The sequence below is a fragment of the Oncorhynchus gorbuscha genome, linkage group LG03, assembly GCF_021184085.1.
Source record: "Oncorhynchus gorbuscha isolate QuinsamMale2020 ecotype Even-year linkage group LG03, OgorEven_v1.0, whole genome shotgun sequence".
Taxonomy (NCBI): Eukaryota; Metazoa; Chordata; class Actinopteri; order Salmoniformes; family Salmonidae; genus Oncorhynchus; species Oncorhynchus gorbuscha.
In genome coordinates, this window is record NC_060175.1 from 34,971,682 (window position 1) to 34,995,695 (window position 24,014).

The 24,014-nt window shown below is 43.4% G+C and overlaps 1 protein-coding gene across 7 annotated transcripts; it reads right to left on the bottom strand.

Moving 5' to 3' along the window:
* Nucleotides 1–3,507: 3,507 nt before the first annotated feature.
* Nucleotides 3,508–23,890, bottom strand: LOC124019712 (scm-like with four MBT domains protein 1). 7 transcript variants are annotated; one of them, XM_046335140.1, is made up of 21 exons: nucleotides 23,766–23,890; nucleotides 22,558–22,653; nucleotides 22,383–22,471; nucleotides 22,012–22,255; nucleotides 21,769–21,857; nucleotides 21,361–21,604; nucleotides 20,983–21,077; nucleotides 20,739–20,840; nucleotides 20,422–20,581; nucleotides 20,248–20,330; nucleotides 19,822–19,963; nucleotides 16,517–16,630; nucleotides 16,360–16,402; nucleotides 16,151–16,215; nucleotides 15,923–16,065; nucleotides 15,635–15,744; nucleotides 6,821–6,996; nucleotides 5,259–5,434; nucleotides 4,784–5,017; nucleotides 4,452–4,580; nucleotides 3,508–4,355 (listed from the first exon to the last, which is right to left on the bottom strand). In XM_046335140.1, exons 2-21 carry the CDS (start codon nucleotides 22,580–22,582, stop codon nucleotides 4,215–4,217), a joined length of 2,604 nt encoding a protein of 867 aa, XP_046191096.1. In that variant the 5' UTR covers nucleotides 22,583–22,653; nucleotides 23,766–23,890; the 3' UTR covers nucleotides 3,508–4,214. The 7 variants fall into 7 exon arrangements, with proteins under 7 accessions (XP_046191096.1, XP_046191124.1, XP_046191111.1 ...); XM_046335168.1 differs by having other exon boundaries at nucleotides 15,923–16,062; nucleotides 19,822–19,948; nucleotides 23,729–23,837; XM_046335155.1 differs by having other exon boundaries at nucleotides 19,822–19,948; nucleotides 23,729–23,837.
* Nucleotides 23,891–24,014: the final 124 nt, after the last annotated feature.

Genomic DNA, 24,014 nt, shown 5'->3' on the forward strand with positions numbered 1-24,014 from the left:
ATTAACACCACTCCTTGACTTTGTGGTTCTGTAAGGCTCAGTTGGTAGAGCATGGTGCTTTGCACCGCCAGAGTTGTGGTTCTGAAAGGCTCAGTTGGTAGAGCATGGTGCTTTGCACCGCCAGGGTTGTGGTTCTGTAAGGCTCACTTGGTAGAGCATGGTGCTTTGCACCACCAGGGTTGTGGTTCTGAAAGGCTCAGTTGGTAGAGCATGGTGCTTTGCACCGCCAGGGTTGTGGTTCTGTAAGGCTCAGTTGGTAGAGCATGGTGCTTTGCACCGCCAGAGTTGTGGTTCTGTAAGTCTCAGTTGGTAGAGCATGGTGCTTTGCACCGCCAGGATTGTGGTTCTGTAAGGCTCAGTTGGTAGAGCATGGTGCTTTGCACCGCCAGGGTTGTGGTTCTGTAAGGCTCAGTTGGTAGAGCATGGTGCTTTGCACCGCCAGGGTTGTGGTTCTGTAAGGCTCAGTTGGTAGAGCATGGTGCTTTGCACCGCCAGGGTTGTGGCTCTGTAAGGCTTAGTTGGTAGAGCATGGTGCTTTGCACCGCCAGGGTTGTGGCTCTGTAAGGCTCAGTTGGTAGAGCATGGTGCTTTGCACCGCCAGGGTTGTGGTTTTGTAAGGCTCAGTTGGTAGAGCATGGTGCTTTGCACCGCCAGGGTTGTGGCTCTGTAAGGCTCAGTTGGTAGAGCATGGTGCTTTGCACCGCCAGGGTTGTGGTTTTGTAAGGCTCAGTTGGTAGAGCATGGTGCTTTGCACCGCCAGGGTTGTGGCTTTGCACCGCCAGGGTTGTGGTTTTGTAAGGCTCAGTTGGTAGAGCATGGTGCTTTGCACCGCCAGGGTTGTGGTTCTGAAAGGCTCAGCTGGTAGAGCATGGTGCTTTGCACGGCCAGGGTTGTGGTTCTGAAAGGCTCAGTTGGTAGAGCATGGTGCTTTGCACCGCCAGGGTTGTGGGTTTGTAAAATGTATGCATGACTAAGTCTGCTAAATGTCATATATTTTTATGGTTGTGTTACAGCCTAAAATGAAAATGGATTAAATTTAGATGTGTCACTGGCCTATACACAATACCACATAATTGTGTTTGAATAAAAATATATATATATGTAAAATTCTATGCTGAAATGTCGAGCCATTAAGTATTCAACCCCTTTGTTATGGCAAGCCTCAATAAGTTCAGGAGTACACATTTGCTTATCAAGTCACATAATAAGTTGCATTGATTCACACTGTGTGCAATTAAGTGTTTAACATCATATTTGAAAGACGCCCTCATCTCTGTACCCCACACATACAATTATCTGGAAGGTCCCTCAGTTGAGCAGTGAATTTTAAACATATTCAACCAGGGAGGTTTTCCAATGCCTCACAAAGAAGGGCACATATTGGTAGATGGGTAATGTTGAGCATGTTGAAGTTATTAATTACGCTTTGGATGGTGTATCAATACACCCAGTCACTACAAAGGAACAGGCGTGCTTCCTAACTCAGTTGCCGGAGAGGAAGGAAACTGCTCAGGGATTTCACCATGGGCCAATGGTGACTTTAAAACAGTGACAGTTTAATGGCTGTGATAGGAGAAAACTGAGGATGGTTCAACAATATTGTAGTTACTCCACAATACTAACCTAAATGACAGTGTGAAACGAAGAAAGCCTGTAAGGAAAAAATAAAAAGACTCCAAAACATGCACCTTGTCTGCAATAAGGCACGAAAGTAAAACTACAAAAATATTGGCAAAGAAATTAACTGTTCTGAATACAAAGCATTATGTTTGGGTCAAATCCAACACAACACATCACTGAGTACCACTCTTCATATTTTCAAGCATAGTGGTGGCTGCATCATGTTATGGGTATGTTTGTCATTGGCAAGGACTAGGACGTATTTTTAGGGATACAAATAAATGGAATTGAGCTAAGCACAGGCAAAACCCTAGAGGAAAACATGGATTAGTCTGCTATCCAACATACACTGGGAGACAAATTCACCTTTCAGCAGGACAATAACCTAAAACACAAGACCATATACAGTTGAAGTGTGAAGGTTACATACACTTCGGTAGAAGTCATTAAAACTCATTTAAACCGCTCCACAAATTTCTTGTTAGCAAACTATAGTTTTGGCAAGTCGGTTAGGACATCTGCTTTGTGCATGACACAAGTAAATTTTCCAACAATTATTTAAGCTTATTTAACTTAGAATTCACTGTATCACAATTCCAGTGGGTCAGAAGTTTACATACACTCAGTTGACTGTAACCTTTAAACAGCTTGGAAAATTACAGAAAATGAGGTCATGGCTTTAAAAACTCCTGATAAGCTAATTGACATCATTTGAGTCAATTGGAGGTGTACCTGTGGATGTATTTCAAGGTGTACGTGTGGATGTATTTCAAGGCCTACCTTCAAACTCAGTGCCTCTTTGCTTGACATCATGGGAAAATCAAAACAAATCAGCCAAGACTTCAGAAAAAACATTGTAGACATCCACAAGTCTGGTTCCTCATTGGGAGCAATTTCCAAACGCCTGAAGGTATCACATTCATCTGTACAAACAATAGTACGCAAATATAAACACCATGGGACCACACAGCCGTCATATCGCTCAGGAAGGAGACGTGTTCTGTCTCCTAGAGATGAACGTACTTTGGTGCGAAAAGTGCAAATCAATCCCAGAACAACAGCAAAGGACCCTGTGAGTCCTATATCGACATAACCTGTAAGACCCCTCAGCAAGGAAGAAGCCACTGCTCCAAAACCGCCATATAAAAAAGCCAGACTACAGTTTGCAACTGCACAAGGGAACAAAGATCATACTTTTTGGAGAAATGTCATCTGGTCTGATGAAACAAAAATAGAACTCTTTGGCCATAATGACCATCGTTATGTTTGGAGGAAAAGGGGGGAGGCTTGCAAGCCGAAGAACACCATCCCAACTGTGAAGCACGGGGTGGCAGCATCATGTTGTGGGGGTGCTTTGCTGCAGGAGGGACTGGTGCACTTCACAAAATAGATGGCATCATGAGGGAGTAAAATTATGTGGATATATTGAAGCAAGACATCAGTCAGGAAGTTAAAGCTTGATCGCAAATGGGTCTACCAAATGGACAATGACCCCAAGCGTAGTTGTGGCAAAATGGCATAAGGACAACAAAGTCAATGTATTGGAGTGGCCATCACAAAGCCCTGACCTCAATCCCATAGAAGATTTGTGGGCAGAACTGAAAAAGCGTGTGAGAGCAAGGAGGCCTACAAACCTGACTCAGTTACACCAGCTCTGTCAGGAGGAATAGGCCAACTTCACCCAACTTATTGTGGGAAGCTTGTGGAAGACTACCCGAAACATTTGACCCAAGTTAAACAATTTAAAGGCAATGCTCCCAAATACTAATTGAGTGTATATAAACTTCTGACCCCCTGGGAATGTGATGAAAGAAATAAAAGCTGAAATACGTCATTCTCTCTACTATTATTCTGACATTTCACATTCTTAAAATAAAGTGGTGATCCTAACTAACCTAAGACAGGGACTTGTTACTAGGATTAAATGTCTGCAATTGTGAAAAACTGAGTTTAAATGTACTCGGCTAAGGTGTATGTAAACTTCCGACTTCAACTGTATACACTGGAATTGCTTACTAAGATGACATTAAATGCTCGAGTGGCCTAGTTACAATTTTGACTTAAATGAGCCTGAAAACCTATGGCAAGACTTGAAAATGGCTGTCTAGCAATGATGAACAACCAACCTGACAGAGCTCAAAGAATAAAATAAAAAAATATTTACAAATATTGAACAATACAGGTGTGGAAAACCTTTAGACTTACCCAGAGACTTACCCAGAAATACTCACAGCTGTAATCGCTGCCAAAGGTGATTCTAACATTGACTAAGGGGTGAAAACACTTATGTAAATTAGTCATTATGGGGTATTGTGTGTAAATGGGTGAGAAAATAAATCAATTTAATCCGTTATGAATTCAGCCTGTAACAACAAAACGTATAATAAGTCAAGGGGTGTGAATACTTTCTGAAGGCACTGTAAACATGAAATCCCTGAAAGATACAGAATCCAGTCACATTCCAGGGTGAACAGCTGAGGCTATAAGCTGTGTCCATCCTGGAGCAGCACATACTGTACATTACAACAACGCTGGATGTGATATGGCTTAGTAATGAGCTTGAGACCAACCACACATACGCACACACACACTCCTCAGCTGGCAAAGTGCTGGTAAAAGGTCAGTTTAACCCTCTCTATAAGGTGGCACAGTTTGATGGCAGGGCCCAGCTTCAGCCCCATACACTCCTGTACTGTGGGCAGGCTCAGCAGCAGCAGGGCCTGGCCATCTATCTCCTGTCAACACGCACAACAACATGGCTCAGAAAATTAGCACACTGTGAGTGTGTGTATGTGAGTGTGTGTTTTTCCTGGTGTGTGAGTCACTCCTACCTGGTCCCTGAATATGCGTGCCAGCGGGGCACAGTCAGTAGTTCTGATGAAACGGGTCACATCAGTGATGCTCCAGCCCAGAGGACTGCTGTCCAGATGCAGCTTCTTCTGCACCTCCACCCGCCCACTCTGAGACAGAACACACACAAAGGGGAGGTTACACATATATAGTTCCAGGATCAGTGTGTGTGTGTGTGTGTGTGTGTGTGTGTGTGTGTGTGTGTGTGTGTGTGTGTGTGTGTGTGTGTGTGTGTGTGTGTGTGTGTGTGTGTGTGTGTGTGTGTGTGTGTGTGTGTGTGTATTTGTGTGCATAATTATGTAACCACCACTACCTTAGGTAAGGTGGGCCCGTTCTCATCGTCTGAGTAGGAGGGTGAGCGGGCGGGTTTCCTGCGCTGGCGACGGGGTCTGTCCCGGGGGAGAGGTTCTGTAGGGGTGGGACAGGGGGAGGGAGAGGGGGGCTGGGACTTCCTCTCTGATACCTCATAGTCATCCTGCGGCTCGGAGCCTGAGTCCTCTTCACTCAGAGAGTAGTCCTCATCCAGGTCCTCCTCTTCTCCACTAGCCTGGGGTGGAAGAAATGTGGACAGTTATGATTAATTTGAATACTGGCTCCTTTCATATAAAAGTTCCCCGTAACATCAGATCTAGAATCAGATGATTTCTCTGCAACCTTCCCCAAATCCTAACCTTAACCGTTAGATAACATCTGACCCGGGACCAATAGTTAGGGGGAACTCTTCTGGCTTCTCTGTGATGATTAAGTTAATGGCAGTTGAAGGAGATGAATGTAAGAATGTGCAGTACCAGTGGGGAGCCAGCAGGGGTGCTGTCTACAGAGGTAGACAGGTGTTTCTTCTTGTGGACAAATATCGGCTTTTTCTTCTTCCTCCTGCTCCCCTGCTTGGTGCTGCTCTCCAGGTTGGTGTAACCACCAAGGGGAAGGCTGATTCGCTTGGTCTTCTGCTTACCATAGTAATGAGCTATAGAGCACATAGACATACACCAAGGAAACTATTTAGTAACCAAAAAAGTGTTAAACAAATCAAAATATATTTTATATTTAAGATTCTTCAAAGTAGCGACCCTTTACCTTGATGACAGCTTTTCACACTCTTGGCATTCTCTCAAACATATTAAAAGTTAATTTGTGGTAATCAGCCAATCTGCATTGTGACAAGGTAGGGGTGGTTTACAGAAGACAGCCCTATTTGGTAAAAGACCAAGTCCATATTATGGCAAGAATAGCTCAAATAAGCAAAGGGAAACGACAGACCATCATTACTTTAAGACATGAAGGTCAGTCAATACGGACAATTTCAAGAACTTTTAAAGTTTTAAAAGCAGTCGCAAAAACCATCAAGCGCTATGATGAAACTCGCTCTCATGAGGACCTCCACAGGAAAGGAAGACACAGAGTTACCTCTGCTGTAGAGGATAAGTTCATTATAGTTAACTGCACCTCAGAAATTGCAGCCCAAATAAATGTTTCACAGAGTTCAAGTAACAGACACATCTCAACATCAACTGTTCACAGGAGACTGCGTGAATCAGGCCTTCATGGTCAAACTGCTGCAAAGAAACCACTATTAGAGGACACCAATAATAAGAATAGACCTACTTGGGCCAAGAAACACAAGGAATGGACATTAGACCGGTGGAAATCTGTCCTTTGGTCTGATGAGTCCAAATTTGAGATTTCTGGTTGAAACCACTGTGTCTTTGTGAGATGCAGAGTAGGTGAACAGATGATCTCTGCATGTGTGATTCTCACCGTGAAGCATGGAGGAGGAGGTGTGATTGTACTTTGCTGGTGACACTGTCACTGATTTGTTTAGAATTCAAGGCACACTTAACCAGCATGGCTACCACAGCATTCTGCAGCGATACACCATCCCACCTGGTTTGCGCTTAGTGGGACGATGACCCAACACACCTCCAGGCTGTGTAAGGGCTATTGGGCCAAGAAGGAGAGTGATGGAGTGCTACATCAGATGACCTGGTTTGGGAAGAGTTGGACCGCAGAGTGAAGGAAAAGCAGCCAACAAGTGCTTAGCATATGTGGGAACTCCTTCAAGACTGTTGGAAAAGCATTCCAGTTGAAGCTAGTTGACAGAATGCCAAGAGTGTTCAAAGCTGTCATCAATGCAAAGGGTGGCTACTTTGAAGAACCTCAAAAATATATTTTGATTTGTTTAACACTTTTTTGGTTACTACATGATTCCATATGTGTTAGTTCATAGTTTTGATGTCTTCACTATTATTCTATTATTATGTAGAAAATAGTAAAAAATTAAGAAAAACCCTAGGTGTCCAAACTTTTGACTGGTACTGTATGTATGCGTGTGTGCGTGTTTGGTATCACGTACTGTATTTGGTCTTGGTGAGAAGGGAGCAGTTCTCCGAGCAGTCTTCCAGCACCATGTGAGGTGCGATCAGGTTGGGGCAGCACTCCAGCCTCACACACGTCTTCCTGCAGAACTCAGCCACCTGGTCAGCTGTACGGGCAATCCCCACAGTGGCCCGGTAACTCTTCCCTTTGTACCTTCAAACCACAACATGGTCCAGAGCAGAATCTGATCCATTACTGTCTGTCAGACACCAATGTGGTAGGGAGCATCTCTTCCAGTATGTTTATGCAGCAGAGAGTGTGTATTCTCAGTGTCACTCGACTACTACCATGCAGTGGCTTGCAAAATTATTCACCCCCCCTTGGTATTTTTCCTATTTTGTTGCCTTACAACCTGGAATTAAAATAGATTTTTGGGGGGGTTTGTATCATTTGATATAAACAACATGCCTACCACTTTGAAGATGCAAAATATTTTTTATTGTGAAACAAACAAGAAATAAGACAAAAAAAAACAGAAAACTTGAGCGTGCATAAGTGTCACCTTTTGCAGCAATTACAGCTGCAAGTATCTTGGGGTATGTCTCTATAAGCTTGGCACATCTAGCCACTGGGACTTTTGCCCATTCTTCAAGGCAAAACTGCTCCTGCTCCTTCAAGTTGGATGGGTTCCGCTGGTGTACAGCAATCGTCAAGTCATACCACAGATTCTCAATTGGATTGATGTCTGGGCTTTGACTAGGCCATTCCAAGACATTTAAATGTTTCCCCATAAACCACTCGAGTGTTGCTATAGCAGTATGCTTAGGATCATTCTCCATCCCAGTCTCATAACTCTGGAAGACTGAAAACAGGTTTCCCTCAAGAATTTCCCTGTATTTAGCATCACCCATCATTCCTTCAATTCTGACCAGTTTTGCCATCCCTGCCGATGAAAAACATCCCCACAGCATGATGCTGCCACCACCATGCTTCACTGTGGGATGGTTTTCTCGGGGTGATGTTAGGTGTTGGGTTTGCGCCAAACACTGCATTTTCATTGATGGCCAAAAATCTCAATTCTTGTTTCATCTGACCAGAGTACCTTCTTCCATATGTTTGGGGAGTCTCCCTCATGCCTTTTGGCAAACACCAAATGTGTTTGCGTATTTCTTTCTTTAAGCAATGGCTTTTTTTCTGGCCACTCTTTTGTAAAGCCCAGCTCTGTGGAGTTTACGGCTTAAAGTGGTCCAATGGACAGATACTCCAAACTACGCTGTGGAGCTTTGCAGCTACTTCAGGGTTATCTTTGGTCTCTTTGTTGCCTCTCTGAATAATGCCCTTCTTGCCTGGTCCATGAGTTTTGGTGGGCGGCCCTCTCTTGGCAGGTTTGTTGTGGTGCCATATTCTTTCTTTTTTTTAAATAATGGATTTAATGGTGCTCCGTGGGATGTTCGAAGTTTCGGGTATTTTTTTATAACCCAATCCTGATCTGTACTTCTCCACAACTTTGTCCCTGACCTGTTTGGAGAGCTCCTTGGTCTTTATGGTGCCCCTTGCTTACTGGTGTTGCAGACTCTCGGGCCTTTTTAATCTGAGATCATGTGACACTTAGATTGCACACAGGTGGACTTTATTTAACCAATTATGTGACTTCTAAAGGTAATTGGTTGCAACAGATCTTATTTAGGGGCTTCATAGCAAAGGGGGCGAATACATATGCACGTACCACTTTTCCGTTTAAAATAATAATTTTTAAACAAATTTTTTATTTTTATTTCACTTCACCAATTTGGACTATTTTGTGTATGTCCATTACATGTAATCAAAATAAAAATCCATTTAAATTACAGGTTGCAATGCAACAAAATAGGAAAAACGCCAAGGGGGATGAATATTTTGCCACGCACTGTATATAGTGGCGTTATGGTGCATATATAGCGACCTAGAATAGACCAAATCTACAGCATACAGAAATCAATTGTGTATGGTTTCTCATTTTATCACATTACTGTACAGTAAATACTATAATCTAAACAGCAATTATACAACAGGTAGGTCTAATCCTGAATGCTGACTGGTTAAAAGCGCATTCCAGCAAGGTGTCTATTCCACAAGTTACCACCGGCTAAATTTTATGACATTAAAATACCTATTTATTCTGTTCCATCTGACTGTGCAATCCACTGTCTCATCAGCCCAGCTAGGCAATTTATAAATTCGATCTCCACTATAAAAAGCCTCTTGACATTATCTCAGATTTTTTTTTGACTAACATTTAGTTTTCAACAGCGTAGATTTGTACAAACCTTGCTGTTTGTCTATCCGACATTTGCAACATTGTTTCAATATTCATATTCAATCTCCAGCAGTCCCATAGTAATGAGCGTGTCGGGAATCGGGACGAGACAGACAGGCAGGCAGCGTTTCTCAGCCAGTTAAATTCATGAATCAGCTGGCATCATTTTTGTGGATATATACAAAGAAATGTCAGTTGAAAAAAGGTAAGACAAAATTAACTGCTGCTAGTTTGCATTCTTTCCAGCTTCATTTTGAATAAATTTTGTGAGCTGTGTTGTTGGCTAGGTCCTCTGAACAACAGTGTCCTGACGAGTGAGCACATTTTCTATGCCAGGCAAAATCAGCCTCATTAACTCATTGTTATGGATGTGTCCAAATAAATGTCACTAGAAAACAGCTTAAACAAATGCAAATGCAGCTACTTTGCTGTTATTCTGGCTGTACTTTTTGACGTCACCTAGCCGTAGTTGGCTAGCTGGCAAGGAAGGGATAAGAAAGTTTCCAGCCAATATGGCAATAGAACATTTAGAACGAACGACTGGGTCGCGTCCATAGATACAGAAGAAAAAGACTGGGTCGCATCTCTGGCAACCGGACCGATAGAACAAACGACCAGCCGGCTTGAGTAGCAACCCTAGATTTGCCTTGGGACTAGATCTTGTGGAAGGATGAAATAGTATGAATAAATTCATCAAAATAATGTGTTTAATTAAAATATGTCAATCTTTGAATATGTTAGTAACCCGTTATCCTCTCATGTCCTGTGGTCCAGGTGTTGACTCTGCTGATCAGCTCAGCCTACAAGCCCAGCCAGGTGCTGAGGGAGCTACAGCAGGACCCAGAGCTCAGGGGGCACTTTGGTGGGGAATGGCAAGATGGCACCGACAGATATGGCAGCTCTGCTTCTAGTTCCTAAGCAACTTTGCAGTATTTAGTTTTTTTGTGTGTTATTTTTTACATTATTATTTCCCCCCCCCAAAAAATGTTATTACATACAGCCCGGAAATAACTTTTAGTTATCAGGGCTGTGGTAATTCACCAGCATTACGACCATGAATTGGATCCTTTGTTCGTACCCCTCAAGGCAATTTAACTTATTCTAGAGGCTGCTCCAAAACACCACCGGCGTAGAAAACGTATTCGGAGTGGACTTCTCGTCCGACCCAGAAAGGCATGCACACCATCTACTGCTTCCGAATATGTTACTTGGTAATGTTCAGTCTCTGGATAATAAAGTAGACAAGCTAGGGGCGAGGATCATTTAGCTCAGTTGGTAGAGCATGGCGCTTGTAACGCCAGGGTAGTGGGTTCGATCCCCGGGACCACCCATACGTAGAATGTATGCACACATGACTGTAAGTCGCTTTGGATAAAAGCGTCTGCTAAATGGCATATATTATTATTATTATCTCCTTCCAGAGAGACATCAGTGATTGTAACATACTGTTTCACGGAAACATGGCTCCGTCCATACAGCCAGCTGGATTCTCAATATAACGAGCAGACAGGAATAAAGAATTATCCGGGAAGAAGGAAGTCGGGGGTGTATGTTACATGATTAACTACTCATGGTGTGAGTAGTTAATCAATCAAATGCAGACTGCATTACCTCAAGATAATTCTCTTCGGTTATAGTCACAGGTGTGTATATTCCCCCTCAAGCCGATAAAACGACAGCCCTCAAAAGAACTACACTGGACTTTATGCAAACTGGAAACCACATATCCTGAGTAGAGGTCGACCGATTCATCGGAATGGCAGATTAATTAGGGCCGATTTCAAGTTTTGGACGGCGATTTTGCAGATGTTTTATTTTTTTCTACACCTTGATTTTAATCTTTATTTAACTAGGCAAGTCATTTAAGAACATTCTCAATGACGGCTTAGGAACAGTGGTGTCATGACGTTGGCCTAGGGGTAGGTTTATGACAGTCATAAATACCTCTTCCCCCCCTTTTCCTCTCTCTACCCTACTGATGTTACATTTGCAAAACCCTTGGTTAACATAGAGATTCTGGGAACATCAGAAGGTGGGGGGAAATGAACTATATTTTGGTAATCCGACCAATTGAACATATGCGGTGGTACTTAATGAATAGGATGTCGGTTCGGTTGTCATCTGAGACATCCTCATCAATGATAAGATGACAAACTCTACAGTGGAAAGTCTGCACATTGTAGTTATCGGATTCACATGGAATTGTTGTTCAATTTAAATGTTTGAATATGAAATTATTCGTGATGGGATGAAATGTGATTTTAACTTCTAAAATGTGAGATTTGGGTTTTCATAAGATAGGGCTCTGCTCAATCAGTGGCCCGCCCCTGTGAAAGGACATGGGCTATAAAACTTTTCAAACGCCCTCCTCTCCCTTCCTATATAAGCCCTTGACGACAATATAACCTCCTGTTCCGAGGACGACAGTCCAATGTCAGAATGGTTCAGATAATAACAACAGAACGAAGCCAACATCAGTATGAGCTTTGGTTGCGAATGGTATGAACTTTGAACTATTATTCACTACAGAAGTGATACCTCCTAGCCGTTGAGTTAGCAACAGCAGCTGCAAACGAGGGTTAGGAAGGAACAGACAGAGTATCCCGTCTACCACACAACAACGTTACTGCAACGTATTCAATTTACCAGCAGAGAAATTCTTCAAAGGACAAAGGACTCGTTGGGCAACACGGCCTTCCATCTACCACCAACCTACCGAAGCACAGCTCAGAGTAAATATTTATTGCATTTTCCTTTTCCAAATGGGCGGTAATTTTAGAAGGCATAAGATACTGTATTTACGATAGCACAGCTTCACCCTTTGTTCCTCAGTCTTCCCGCACTTTCACTCAAACCCAGACCCTTTTCTTTTGTGTAACCAGCTGTCATATCTGTTCCGCCCGCTAGGGATGTTTGGCTTTATGACGTAATTTGTAATCAAGTTATGATTTAAATATGTGTATGTGTAATTCTGTGTGATTAGTTAGGTATTTAGTAAATAAATAATTAAACCCAATTTTGTATTGCTTATTCAACTTGTTAGCCAGGGTTCGTGCAGATAATCAAGAATTTACAACTTTCAGATGAGACTGAATTAAGATGACAATTAATATTGACTGCTATTGATGTAAAATATTACTCGGTCTTTAAGAGTTTATTTGGAAGATAACAGCTCTATAAATATCATTTTGTGGTGCCCGACTCTCTAGTTAATTACATTTACATGATTAGCTCAATCAGGTAATATCAATTACGGAGATATTATTTTATATCACTTAATCCGGCATAGCCAAAGACACGACAGTGGGTTAACTGCCTTGTTCAGGGGCAAAACAACAGATTTTTAACCTTGTCAGCTCAGGGATTCAATCTTGCAACCTTACGGTTAACTCGTCCAACGCTCTAACCACCTGCCTCACAAGGAGCCCGCCTGTTACACGAATGCAGTAAGAGCGCAAAAGTTGCTAGCTAGCATTAAACTTAATCAATCATAATCTAGTTATAACTACACATGGTTGATGATATTACTAGTTTATCTAGCGTGTCCTGCGCTGCATATAATCGATGCAGTGCGCATTCGCAAAAAAAGGACTGTTGTTGCGCCGAAGTGTACTTACCCATAAACACCAATGCCTTTCTTAAAATCAATACACAGAAGTATATATTTTTAAACCTGCATATTTAGCTAAAGGAAATACAGGTTAGCAGGCAATATTAACCAGGTGAAATTGTGTCATTTCTCTTGCGTTCATTGCACGCAGAGTCAGGGTATATGCAACAGTTTGGGCCACCTTGCTCATTGCGAACTAATTTGCCAGAATTTTACATAATTATGACATAACATTGAAGGTTGTGCAATGTAACAGGAATATTTAGACTGATGGATGCCACCCCTTAGATGAAATACGTAATGGTTCCGAATTTCACTGAAATAATAAACGTCTTGTTTTCGAGATGATAGTTTCCGGATTCGACGATATTAATGAATAAACGTAGGGTGCCATCTTTCGGATGGGACATTAAACGGGTGTCCTGACTCTCTGAGGTCATTAACGATCCCATGGCACTTATCGTAAGAGTAGGGGTGTTAACCCCGGTGTCCTGGCTAAATTCCCAATCTGACCCTCAAACCATCACAGTCACCTAATAATCCCCAGTTTACAATTGGCTTATTCCTCCCCCTCCTCTCCCCTGTAACTATTCCCCAGGTCATTGCTGCAAATGAGAATGTGTTCTCAGTCAACTTACCTGGTAAAATAACAGATAAATTAAATAAAATAATGACCTAAGGCTTGCATTTCTGTGTGTTATTATGTTATAATTAAGTCTATGATTTGATAGAGCAGTCTGACTGACCGATGGTAGGCACCAGCAAGCTCGTAAACATTCATTCAAACAGCACTTTCGTGCGTTTTGCCAGCAGCTCTGCTGTTTATGACTTCAACTCCCGAGATTAGGCTGGTGTAACGATGTGATGTGAAATGGCTAGCTAGTTAGCGGGGTGCGCGCTAATATCGTTTCAAACATCACTCGCTCTAAGACTTGGAGTGGTTGTTCCCCTTGCTCTGCATGGGTAACGCTGCTTCGAGGGTGGCTGTTGTCATTGTGTTCCTGGTTCGAGCCCAGGTAGGAGCGAGGAGAGGTACGGAAGCTATACTGTTCCACTGGCAATACTAAAGTGCCTATAAGAACATCCAATAGTCAAAGGTATATGAAATACAGATGTTATAGAGAGAAATAGTCCTATAATTCCTATAATAACTACAACTTAAAACTTCTTAACTGGGAATATTGAAGACTCATGTTAAAAGGAACCACCAGCTCTCACAAGTCCTCAACTGGCAGCTTCATTAAATAGTACCCACAAAACACCAGTCTCAACGTCAACAGTGAAGAGGCGACTCCGGAATGCTGGCCTTTGAGGCAGAGTTCCTCTATCCAGTGTCTGTGTTCTTTTGCCTATCTTAATCTTTTATTTTCATTGGCCAGTCTGAGATATGGCTTTTTCTTTGCAATTCTGCCTAGAAGGCCAGCATCCCAGAGTCGCCCACTGTTGACGTTGAGACTGGTGTTTTATAAGTACTATTTAATGAAGCTGCCAGTTGAGAACTTGTGAGGCGTGTTTCTCAAACTAGACACTCTAATGTACTTGTCCTCTTTCTCAGTTGTGCACCAGGTCCTCCCACTCCTCTTTCTATTCTGGTTGGAGCCTGTTTGCGCTAATCAGAACCAGCACAACAGTTTTCAGCTGTGCTAACATAATTGCAAAAGGGTTTTCTAATGATCAATTAGCCTTTTAAAATTATAAACTTGGATTACCTAACACAACGTGCCATTGGAACACAGGAGTGAAGGTTGCTGATAATGGGCCTCTGTACGCCTAAGTAGATGTTCCGTTAAAAAAATCTGCCGTTTCCAGCTACAATAGTCATTTACAACATTAACAATGTCTACAATGTATTTCTGATCAATTTGATGTTATTTTGATGGACACAAAATGTGCTTTTCTTTCAAAAACAAGGACATTTCTAAGTGACCCCGAACTTTTGAATGGTAGTCTACATAGACTTGGAATCCCTGGCCACTTTAATAATGTAACACTAGTCACTTTAATAATGGAACACGAGTCACTTTAATAATGTTTAAATAATGTCTACATACCTCTTTACTCATCTCATATGTATATTCTGTATTCTATTCTACTGTATTTTATTTAACGCCACTCCAAACTCATATTTATATATTTCTTAATTCCATTCTTTTACTTTTAGATTTTGTGTATTGTTGTGAATTGTTAGATACTACTGCACTGTTGGAGCCAGGAACACAAGCATTTCACTACACCAGCAATAACATCTGCTAAATGTGTATGTGACCAATACAATTTGATTTGTTGTTATGGTGTATACTCTGTAATGTCCACTGACTTAGCCTGAATCATCGTTTCCTGGCTCTGCATATAGTTAATGATCCCTATGAAGCAGTGCGAGTGTATCTCATCCACATCATCATATAAGGTGAGTGTTATTAACTTCACTAGGGTAGGGGGCACCATTTTCGCTTCTGGATGAAAAGCGTGCCCAAAGTAAACTGCCTGCTACTTAGGCCCAGAAGCTAGGATATGCATATAATTGGTAGATTTGGATAGAAAACACTAAAGTTTCCAAAACTAATAAAATAATGTCTGGGAGTATAAAATAACTGATTTGGCAGGTTAAAACCAGAGAAAAATATATCCAGGAAGTGGGACTTTTTTATGTTTGTAGTTTTCTATTGAATTCCATTTCAGCATCCATTGAATTAGGACTCAAATTGCACTTCCTATGGCTTCCACTAGATGTCAACAGTCTTTTATATTGACAACATTATTGTCCAGTTGAAATATTATCTATTATTTAGGCTAAAAACAACCTGAGGATTGATTATAAACGATTGATTATAAACGCGCTCTGCAATTTCACTGGATGTTGGCCAGGTGGTACGCTAGCGTCCCACGTACCCTAGTGAGGTTAACGTAGCATTATTATGGTGTTATAGTGTGGTGGGTAGACTGACTTGGCCTTCAGAGTCTCTCCCTGGCCGTGCCCCCTGAGCTCTGGGTCCTGCTGCAGCTCCCTCAGCACCTGGCTGGGCTTGTAGGCCGAGCTGATCAGCAGAGTCAACACCTGGACCACAGGACAGGATACAGGGGGGTTAGAAAGCCATAGAAGATGACATGGTAGGATACACCACAGAATGAAATATAATATGTATCTATATGGGGATAACAATGAGTTGTCATCTACAGTTGTGCCTGTGTAAGATAGAGAGGAGCTGGTAGAGGTGTGCTGCTCTCTCGTTCACCTCTTTCAGCACCAGGACACAGTTGCCAGGGCCAATGCTCTGGGGCAGCTCAGCGATACGGCCCTTGTTCAGGTAGGGGCCAGAGAAACAGCGGTGGTTGAAATAGATCTTTGGGCAGCTGTACTTCCCGTTACCCTGAGCTGCTGACATAGACAGTCACACACACGTAAGATTTTCTCATACACATTATTTTTGCACAAATTATTTTTCACAAGGAATTACACTCACCGTTGTCCGATTGGTTCAGATCCTGCTGCCTAGCTGCATCAGGGGCCGTGGCTTTAAGTGGAGATCTGCAATCAGATCAAACCAAAATAAACATACAGTTAAAAATAAAATAAGACTCGTTACAAAGTTGGGTAACAGTAGAGGTAAGTTTCGCTTTTTAAATTTCTAATCCCTCGCTCTCTGTAATAATCAAGGTCTGCAAAGCTCACTGCTTTTCTGGTTGCACCACGGTCATATGGCTCTTCCTCTGAGCTGCAACAGAACAGGAACAAAAGTCAACATCTACACATGCCAGTAACCTTCAGATAAAACACTGATATACACCAATCACCAAAATGGTCAAGAGGTTCTTGTTTGGAGCCTGACCTCTAGGTTTGTAGGGGTGTTGGAGGGGATAGCCATTACTCTCACACCAACTGACTGGAAAGATGTCCAGGGAGTCCACATGAGTGATAATGTCAGGGAGAGGCTGCTTCAACCCTGAGAAGAACACACAAAGCAGAGGGGAGTTTATGAGTGGCTGAACATGTGGCTGAATAGAATATGTAAAGTACTAGTAAAACAGATTTGGACACACCCACTCATTCAAGGGTTTTTCTTAATTTTTACTATGTTCTATACTGTAGAATAATAGTGAAGAAATCAAAACTATGAAATAACACATATGGAATCATGTAGTAACCAAAAAAAGTGTTAAACAAATCCAAATATATTTAATATTCTTCAAAGTAGCCACCCCTTGCCTTGATGACAGCTTTGCACACTCTTTGCATTCTCTCAACCAGCTTCATGAGGTAGTCACCTGGAATGCATTTCAATTAACAGGTGTGCCTTGTTAAAAGTTAATTTGTGGAATTTCTTTCCTTCTTAATGTATTTGAGCCAATCAGTTGTGTTGTAGGGATGGTATACAGAAGATAGCCCTATTTGGTAAAAGACCAAGTCCATATTATGGCAAGAACAGCTCAAATAAGCAAAGAGAAATGACAGACCATCATTACTTTAAGACATGAAGGTCTGTCACTATGGAAAATTTCAAGAACTTTAAAAGTTTCTTCAAGTGCAGTCGCAAAAACCATCAAGCGCTATGATGAAACTGGCTCTCATGAGGACCACCACATGAAAGGAAGACACAAGAGTTACCTCTGCTGCAGAGGATACGTTCATTAGAGTTAACTGCACCTCAGAAATTGCAGCACAAATAAATGCTTCAGAGTTCAAGTAACAAACACATCTCAACATCAACTGTTTAGAGGAGACTGCGTGAATCAGGCCTTCATGGTCGAATTGCTGCAAAGAAACCACTACTAAAGGACACCAAGAAGAAGAGACTTGCTTGGGCCAAGAAACAAAAGCAATGGACATTAGACCAGTGGAAATCTGTCCTTTGATCTGATGAGTCCGAATTTGAGATTTTTGGTTGCACCCGCCGTGTCTTTGTGAGACGCAGAGTAGGTGAACGGATGATCTCCGCATGTGCGGTTTCCACCATGAAGCATGGAGGAGATGTGATGGTGCTTTGCTGATGACACTGTCTGTGATTTATTTAGAATTCAAGGCACACTTAACCAGCATGGCTACCACAGAATTATTCAGCAATATGCCATCACATCTTGTTTGAGCTTAGTGGGACTGTCATTTGTTTTTCAACAGGATAATGATCCAAAACACACCTCCAGGCTGTATGACGGCTATCTGACCAAGAAGGAGAGTGATGGAGTGCTGCATCAGATGACCTGGCCTCCACAATCACCTGACCTCAACCCAATTGAGATGGTTTGGGATTAGTTGGACTGCAGAGTGAAGGAAAAGCAGCCAACAAGTGCTCAGCATATGTGGGAACTCCTTCAAGACTGTTGGAAAAGCATTCCTCATGAAGCTGGTTGAGAGAATGCCAAGAGTGTGCAAAGCTGTCATCAAGGCAAAGGGTGGTTACTTTGAAGAATCTAAAATATAAACTCAGCAAAAAAAGAAACGTCCTCTTTTCAGGACACTGTCTTTCAAAGATCATTCGTAAAAATCTAAATAACTTCATAGATCATCATTGTAAAAGGTTTAAACACTGTTTCCAGAGCTTGTTCAATGAACCATAAACAATTCATGAACATGTACCTGTGGAACATTCGTTAAGACACTAACAGCTTACAGACGGTAGGCAATTAAGGTCACAGTAATGAAAACTTAGGACACTAAAGAGGTCTTTCTACTGACTCAGAAAAACACCAAAAGAAAGATGCCCAGGGTCCCATGCTGCAAGGAGGCATGAGGACTGCAGATGTGGCCAGGGCAATAAATTGCAATCTCCGTACTGTGAGAAGCCTAAGAGGGCGCTCCAGGGAGACAGGACGGACAGCGGATTGTCCTCGCAGTGGCACACCACGTGTAACAACACCGGCACAGGATCAGTACATCTGAGCATCACACCTGCAGGACAGGTACAGGATGGCATCAACAACTGCCTCAGTTACATCAGGAATGCACAATACCTCCATCAGTGCTCAGACTGTAAGCAATAGGCTGAGAGAGGCTGGACTGAGGGCTTGTAGGCCTGTTGTAAGGCAGGTCCTCACCAGACATCACCTACAACAACGTCGCCTATGGGCACAAACCTACCGTTGCTGGACCAGACAGGACTGGCAAAAAGTGCTCTTCAATGATGAGTCGCGGTTTTGTCTCACCAAGGGTGATAGTCAGATTCGCGTTTATCGTCAAAGGAATGAGCGTTACACCGAGGCCTGTACTCTGAGACGGGATCGATTCGGAGGGTCCGTCATGGTCTGGGGCGGTGTGTCACCGCATCATCGTACTGAGCTTGTTGTCATTGCAGGCAATCTCAACGCTGTGCGTTACAGGGAAGACATCCTCCTCCCTCATGTGGTAACCTTCCTGCAGGCTCATCCTGACATGACCTTCCAGCATGACAATGCCACCAGCCATACTGCTCGTTCTGTGCGTGATTTCCTGCAAGACAAGAATGTCAGTGTTCTGTCATGGCCAGCGAACAGCCCGGATCTCAATCCCACTGAGCACGTCTGGGACCTGTTGGATCGGAGGGTGAGGGCTAGTGCCATTCCCTCCAGAAATGTCCGGGAACTTGCAGGTGCCTTGGTGAAAGAGTGGGGTAACATCTCACAGCAAGAACTGGCAAATCTGGTGCAGTCCATGAGGAGGAGACGCACTGCAGTACTTAATGCAGCTGGTGGCCACACCAGATACTGACTGTTACTTTTGATTTTGACCCACCCGCCTTTGTTCAGGGACACATTATTCAATTTCTGTTAGTCACATGTCTGTGGAACTTGCTCAGTTTATGTCTCAGTTGTTGAATCGTGTTATGTTCATACAAATACTTACACATGTTAAGTTAGCTGAAAATAAACACAGTTGACAGTGAGAGGACGTTTATTTTTTTGCTGAGTGTATTTTGATTTGTTTAACACTTTTCTGGTTACTACATGATTCCATATGTGTTACTTAAAAAATAAAGGAAAATAAAGGAAAACCCTTGAATGAGTAGGTGTGTCCAAACTTTTGACTGTTACTGTATATATAATAAGACTGAGTATTCAGGTAGGTGAAATTGACACCCAACAACATTATTGTCCCTCCCCCAAAACCTTACATCCCTCCAACCCAGCCCTTTTCTCTCTCTTCCAGCTGTTCTGTTCTCACCCTCCAGATGCAACCAGATGTGCTGACCTCTGACCCTGGTTACGGTTGCCACGTGAACTTGCTCAGGAGAGACAGGATTCACCGCCTCCAGCCTCATGGACTCAACAAAGTCATGATCACTCTGCCCCTGGGGAGAAAACACCTGTCATCATATCAGTTGGAGTGGTGTGTGTTTTTGATTTAACTATCCTTGTAGGGACCAGAAGTCCTCACAAGGATAGTAAAACAAGGGAAAAAAATTCAAGTGGGGACATTTCACTGACAAAGAAAAAGGCTATTTTAGGCTCAGGGTTAGTTTTACAGTTAGGGTCAGGTTTTGGGTTAGGATAAGGGTTAGGGAAAAATAGGATTTTGAATGGGAATCAACTGTTTGTTCCCAAAAAGGATAGTAAAACAAACATGTGTGTGTGGTTGTGTGTGTCTCACCACGGGGAAACAGCCCTCTGGCGCTCCTTCCGCTCCACACTGTTTCAGGTAATCCGCCCAGTCAAAGTTCTGGCCCTGGTAACCTACACACCCACATACCCAGGGACACAGTAAACTCTGTGATCCATTTCACTGGACCAGTAGAATGCCTGAGGTGAGTGTATTCTGCCCTACCTGGAGGGGGACTGAGGGGTACCCCATTTTTAAGGCTCCATTGGGCAGGGAAGATTCCGGTGCTCCCATAGTGACAGAGTAAGGATAAGCCAGGCCCCGCCCCTTCACTGTCTCCCTGCAGGCTGTCCATCTGCACCCTGAAGTACTGGTCGCTCAGCACCTGGGGAACACAATGATGGCATCACTGCTACAGCCCCATACAACTAGGGGAAACCTACCATATGATAATTGTGTCATTGGTAAACACTTCAGGAGAAGACTGATGCTGTGTGGATGAGGTGAGGGTGTTACTATGGTGACATGTAAGCGTGCGTTACCTTGGTGACAGTAGCTGGGCTGGTGTTGAAGGGGGCAGCGGGGTCCACTGCCTCTAACTTCATCCCCTCAGAGAAGCAGTGAGGAAAGAGGACTGGCCTGTCCTACAAACACACACACAGGAGATATGCCAGAGGGAGAGGGACACCGAAAGAGGGGGGGGGGGGAGAGAGAGAGAGAGAGAGAGAGAGAGAGAGAGAGAGAGAGAGAGAGAGAGAGAGAGAGAGAGAGAGAGAGAGAAAATACCTTAAAGAAGTCTTCATTGATGGCTTCTTCTTTAGGCTGTCTAATGTTCTTTCTCACCTCCTCCCACTCTGTCTCGCTGCGCAAACCACGGAGCACTGCAACACACACACACACACACACACACACACACACACACACACACACACACACACACACACACACACACACACACACACACACACACACACACACACACACACACACACATAAACACACTACAACAGTGGTCACCAGGCAACCAGCCCAGCATTAACACATCTTATTCAACAATATCTTGATGATTCATTGATTGAGGTGTATTTGTGTTTACTCTGTAGTTTTCCAAAACCAGGGTTGGTCAACAGCGCCACAAGGTGCAAAGGCAGTTCTGTTCCTTACCAGCAGGTGGGGTGAGAGAGAAGCTGTTTAACTCAGCCCAGCCAGGTGGGTGTAAGAGGGGGTCCAGGTAGAATACCCAGCGCCTGGTCTGTGACTGAGTGAGCCCCTCCGTCCCAGTGTAGCGCAGACACAGCCGGCCCCCTATGTTGTCCTCCACCTGGGCCCCCCAGGCCACCCCTGGGTCTACACTGTCCTGCAGCTCCACACACCTCCCCAGGGGGAACAGGTCTCCCCCTGTCTGGGCCTGGACACAGACAGAGAAGGTTTTATTTGTATTTATTTTTTACATTTATTGACACTAAACAATCAAGCTGTTCTGAAATTATTAGTAAATGTTGAATAGGTCCCAACTATAGTTATGGTCCTAGTGTCCCTACCCTCCCCGCTCCTCCCTCCCCCCAGACTCACCCCCTCCAGTAGGTGTGCTGGTGCACTTCCTCCCTGAGCCAGAGCCTCCTCTAGGACAGCTTCCCAGTCAGCATGTTTCTCACGGACACCTGAACACACATCATATTTATACATCCATATCCAGTACATTCCTGTATGAAAAGTTGTAAGTTTTCCAATGCATTTATTTGAACACAGGGCCAAACCGGTCTACAGCAACACAAATGTCTATTTCCATCAAACCCTATGTCACCCCCTACTCACCCTCAGGCGGTCTCATTGGTTGCCTGTGCTGTCTGCTCCAGCCCAGAGGGTGGAGGTCAGAGTTCATGATGTCACACCAGAAGTCTGCTCGTCGGTCATCGTGGTAACCCTCGTAGCGCAGCAGCAGCAGTTGGCCACAGGTGGTGATGATGGTGGCCACCCAGTAGGGTTGGTCAGGCTCCGAACGCACACACACCTCCAAACTCATCCCTGGAGCCAGCCCTGTCTGCAGGCTACGGTCCACCTGAGAGGGAGGGAAGGTTGTGTATGTGGATATACAATAAATAGGGCCATGACCGCAAAAAACTCTGGTCCCTAAATATAAGTAACATATCTGCAAATAGGCCCTGATGCAGTGTGATAAGACATACATGTTTGAAGGCGTGATGTGGAACCGCCAATACTCCATTCTCCTCCAGATATTCATCCCAGTTGAAGTCAGACTCCAGTTCAGAGCCGCCTTTTGAAAGACACACACAAACTTATTTACAAAGACAGAAATATCATCTGAATACACCTCTGCCATTCAACCATTGTGAGACTCACCAGATCCCTGTGTCTCGGGGTTCATGATGCCCCTACTGTGTTCCCAACACCACCCAGGAGACTGTATTAGCAGTAGCTAAAACCACTTTGATCCAACTGAAAAGGTTACAAAAGACAGGATGTTAAATAAACACCTCTGTAGAGGTACATCTGTTTAGGGCCTGGTACTCGGTGGCCTTTAGATCTCACACACTACACACTTATACAGTTCCAAGTCCACCATCTCCATCTCATATTATACACCCATTCCCCCCTCCCTCCTGAACTCAAGCTGAAAACCCCCTTCCTGTCAAAGCAGTAATATCAAACGATCATGGGATGTGATCGCAATGCATGTGGAGTCTGCACTTTTGAGGTTATAAATTGCACCCTAGCAGCCTCTGCCTCGCGACAGGTGTTCCCGCCAGTAGCTGACAGATATATTCTTATCTCAGAAAAGGTGTTGGTTGGCCGTGACAAACTCAGCACAAAAATGCTAATGCCAGCCTACACATAATATCTTCATATTTGGTTACGAAAATGGCTGTAACAAACAGTCAATATAGTATTGGTCACATACAAGGATGTCATTGGTCACATATAGCCAGCCATAGACTACAGTGAAACAGTGTAATAGGCTGTACTGTGTATTAAGTACAATGTTAAAATGTTTACGATGTTACTACATCAGGCCGCTTGCAATGACACATCTCCAGCTAAACAAACATCAGATAAAACACTAATCTAGAAAAAGCTAGTCTGACTTTTCAGGGATAGTTTATGTCAGCATCAGCAATATTGCAATCTACTGTTGACACAATCTTGCAGGCAAAGGCGTAATGCGCCACCCCAACTTTCAATGTTATATTGTGTTCGAGTAAAATGTAATTGACAACATTGAAAAGAGAATAACAAAAGCTGTCTTGCCTATGACGGGTTTACAATGTTGATCGTGGATATTAAAGTCAGTGAGAGGAGATTGATCGGGCGCGCGAAGCTGATGCACCGTTTCCACTGACCACGAGCAAGTTAACAACTGAAATGTCAAGTATGGGTATGGCGCTGCCTACTCAGTCAAGCACAATACAGCTTATTTGACACCAGGAAAAAACACACGGGAGCCACCAAGGCAGCTGAAAATAGTACATAATAAATCATAGGTAAGTATTTCGTCCACGTACGTGAATCTCACCTTTTCCTAGTTCTTCCAAGTAAATATAAAACGTTACCCCCGTCTTTCTCCTGTCCTCTGCCTCGTTCCAATATGGCACGAACCTCAACTGCGCATGCTCGATCATTCACTTTCTCAACCTGGTGCTGTCAAGAGGCGTCCCGCACTGATGGACTTGTTAATGTTTTTGAGCGATTACAGGGAAAATATTGACATACTCTGCCCAATGCATTGTGTTCCCTTTGTTTACATTACAAATTCATATCTAAATCAATTCAACTTATATCCTGCCACAAACAACGACCCG

Bases quoted from the DNA above. Each gene is read 5' to 3' on its own strand.
- LOC124019712 (XM_046335140.1), bottom strand. From the start codon at position 22,582: ATGAACCCCGAGACACAGGGATCTG. The intron at 15,745-15,922 runs GTGAACGAGAGA...CCTGTGGTCCAG, and splicing joins GTGTCCTGGTGCTGAAAGAG to GTGTTGACTCTGCTGATCAG. The intron at 4,581-4,783 runs GTAGTGGTGGTT...GTTCTGTCTCAG, and splicing joins ACGGGCCCACCTTACCTAAG to AGTGGGCGGGTGGAGGTGCA.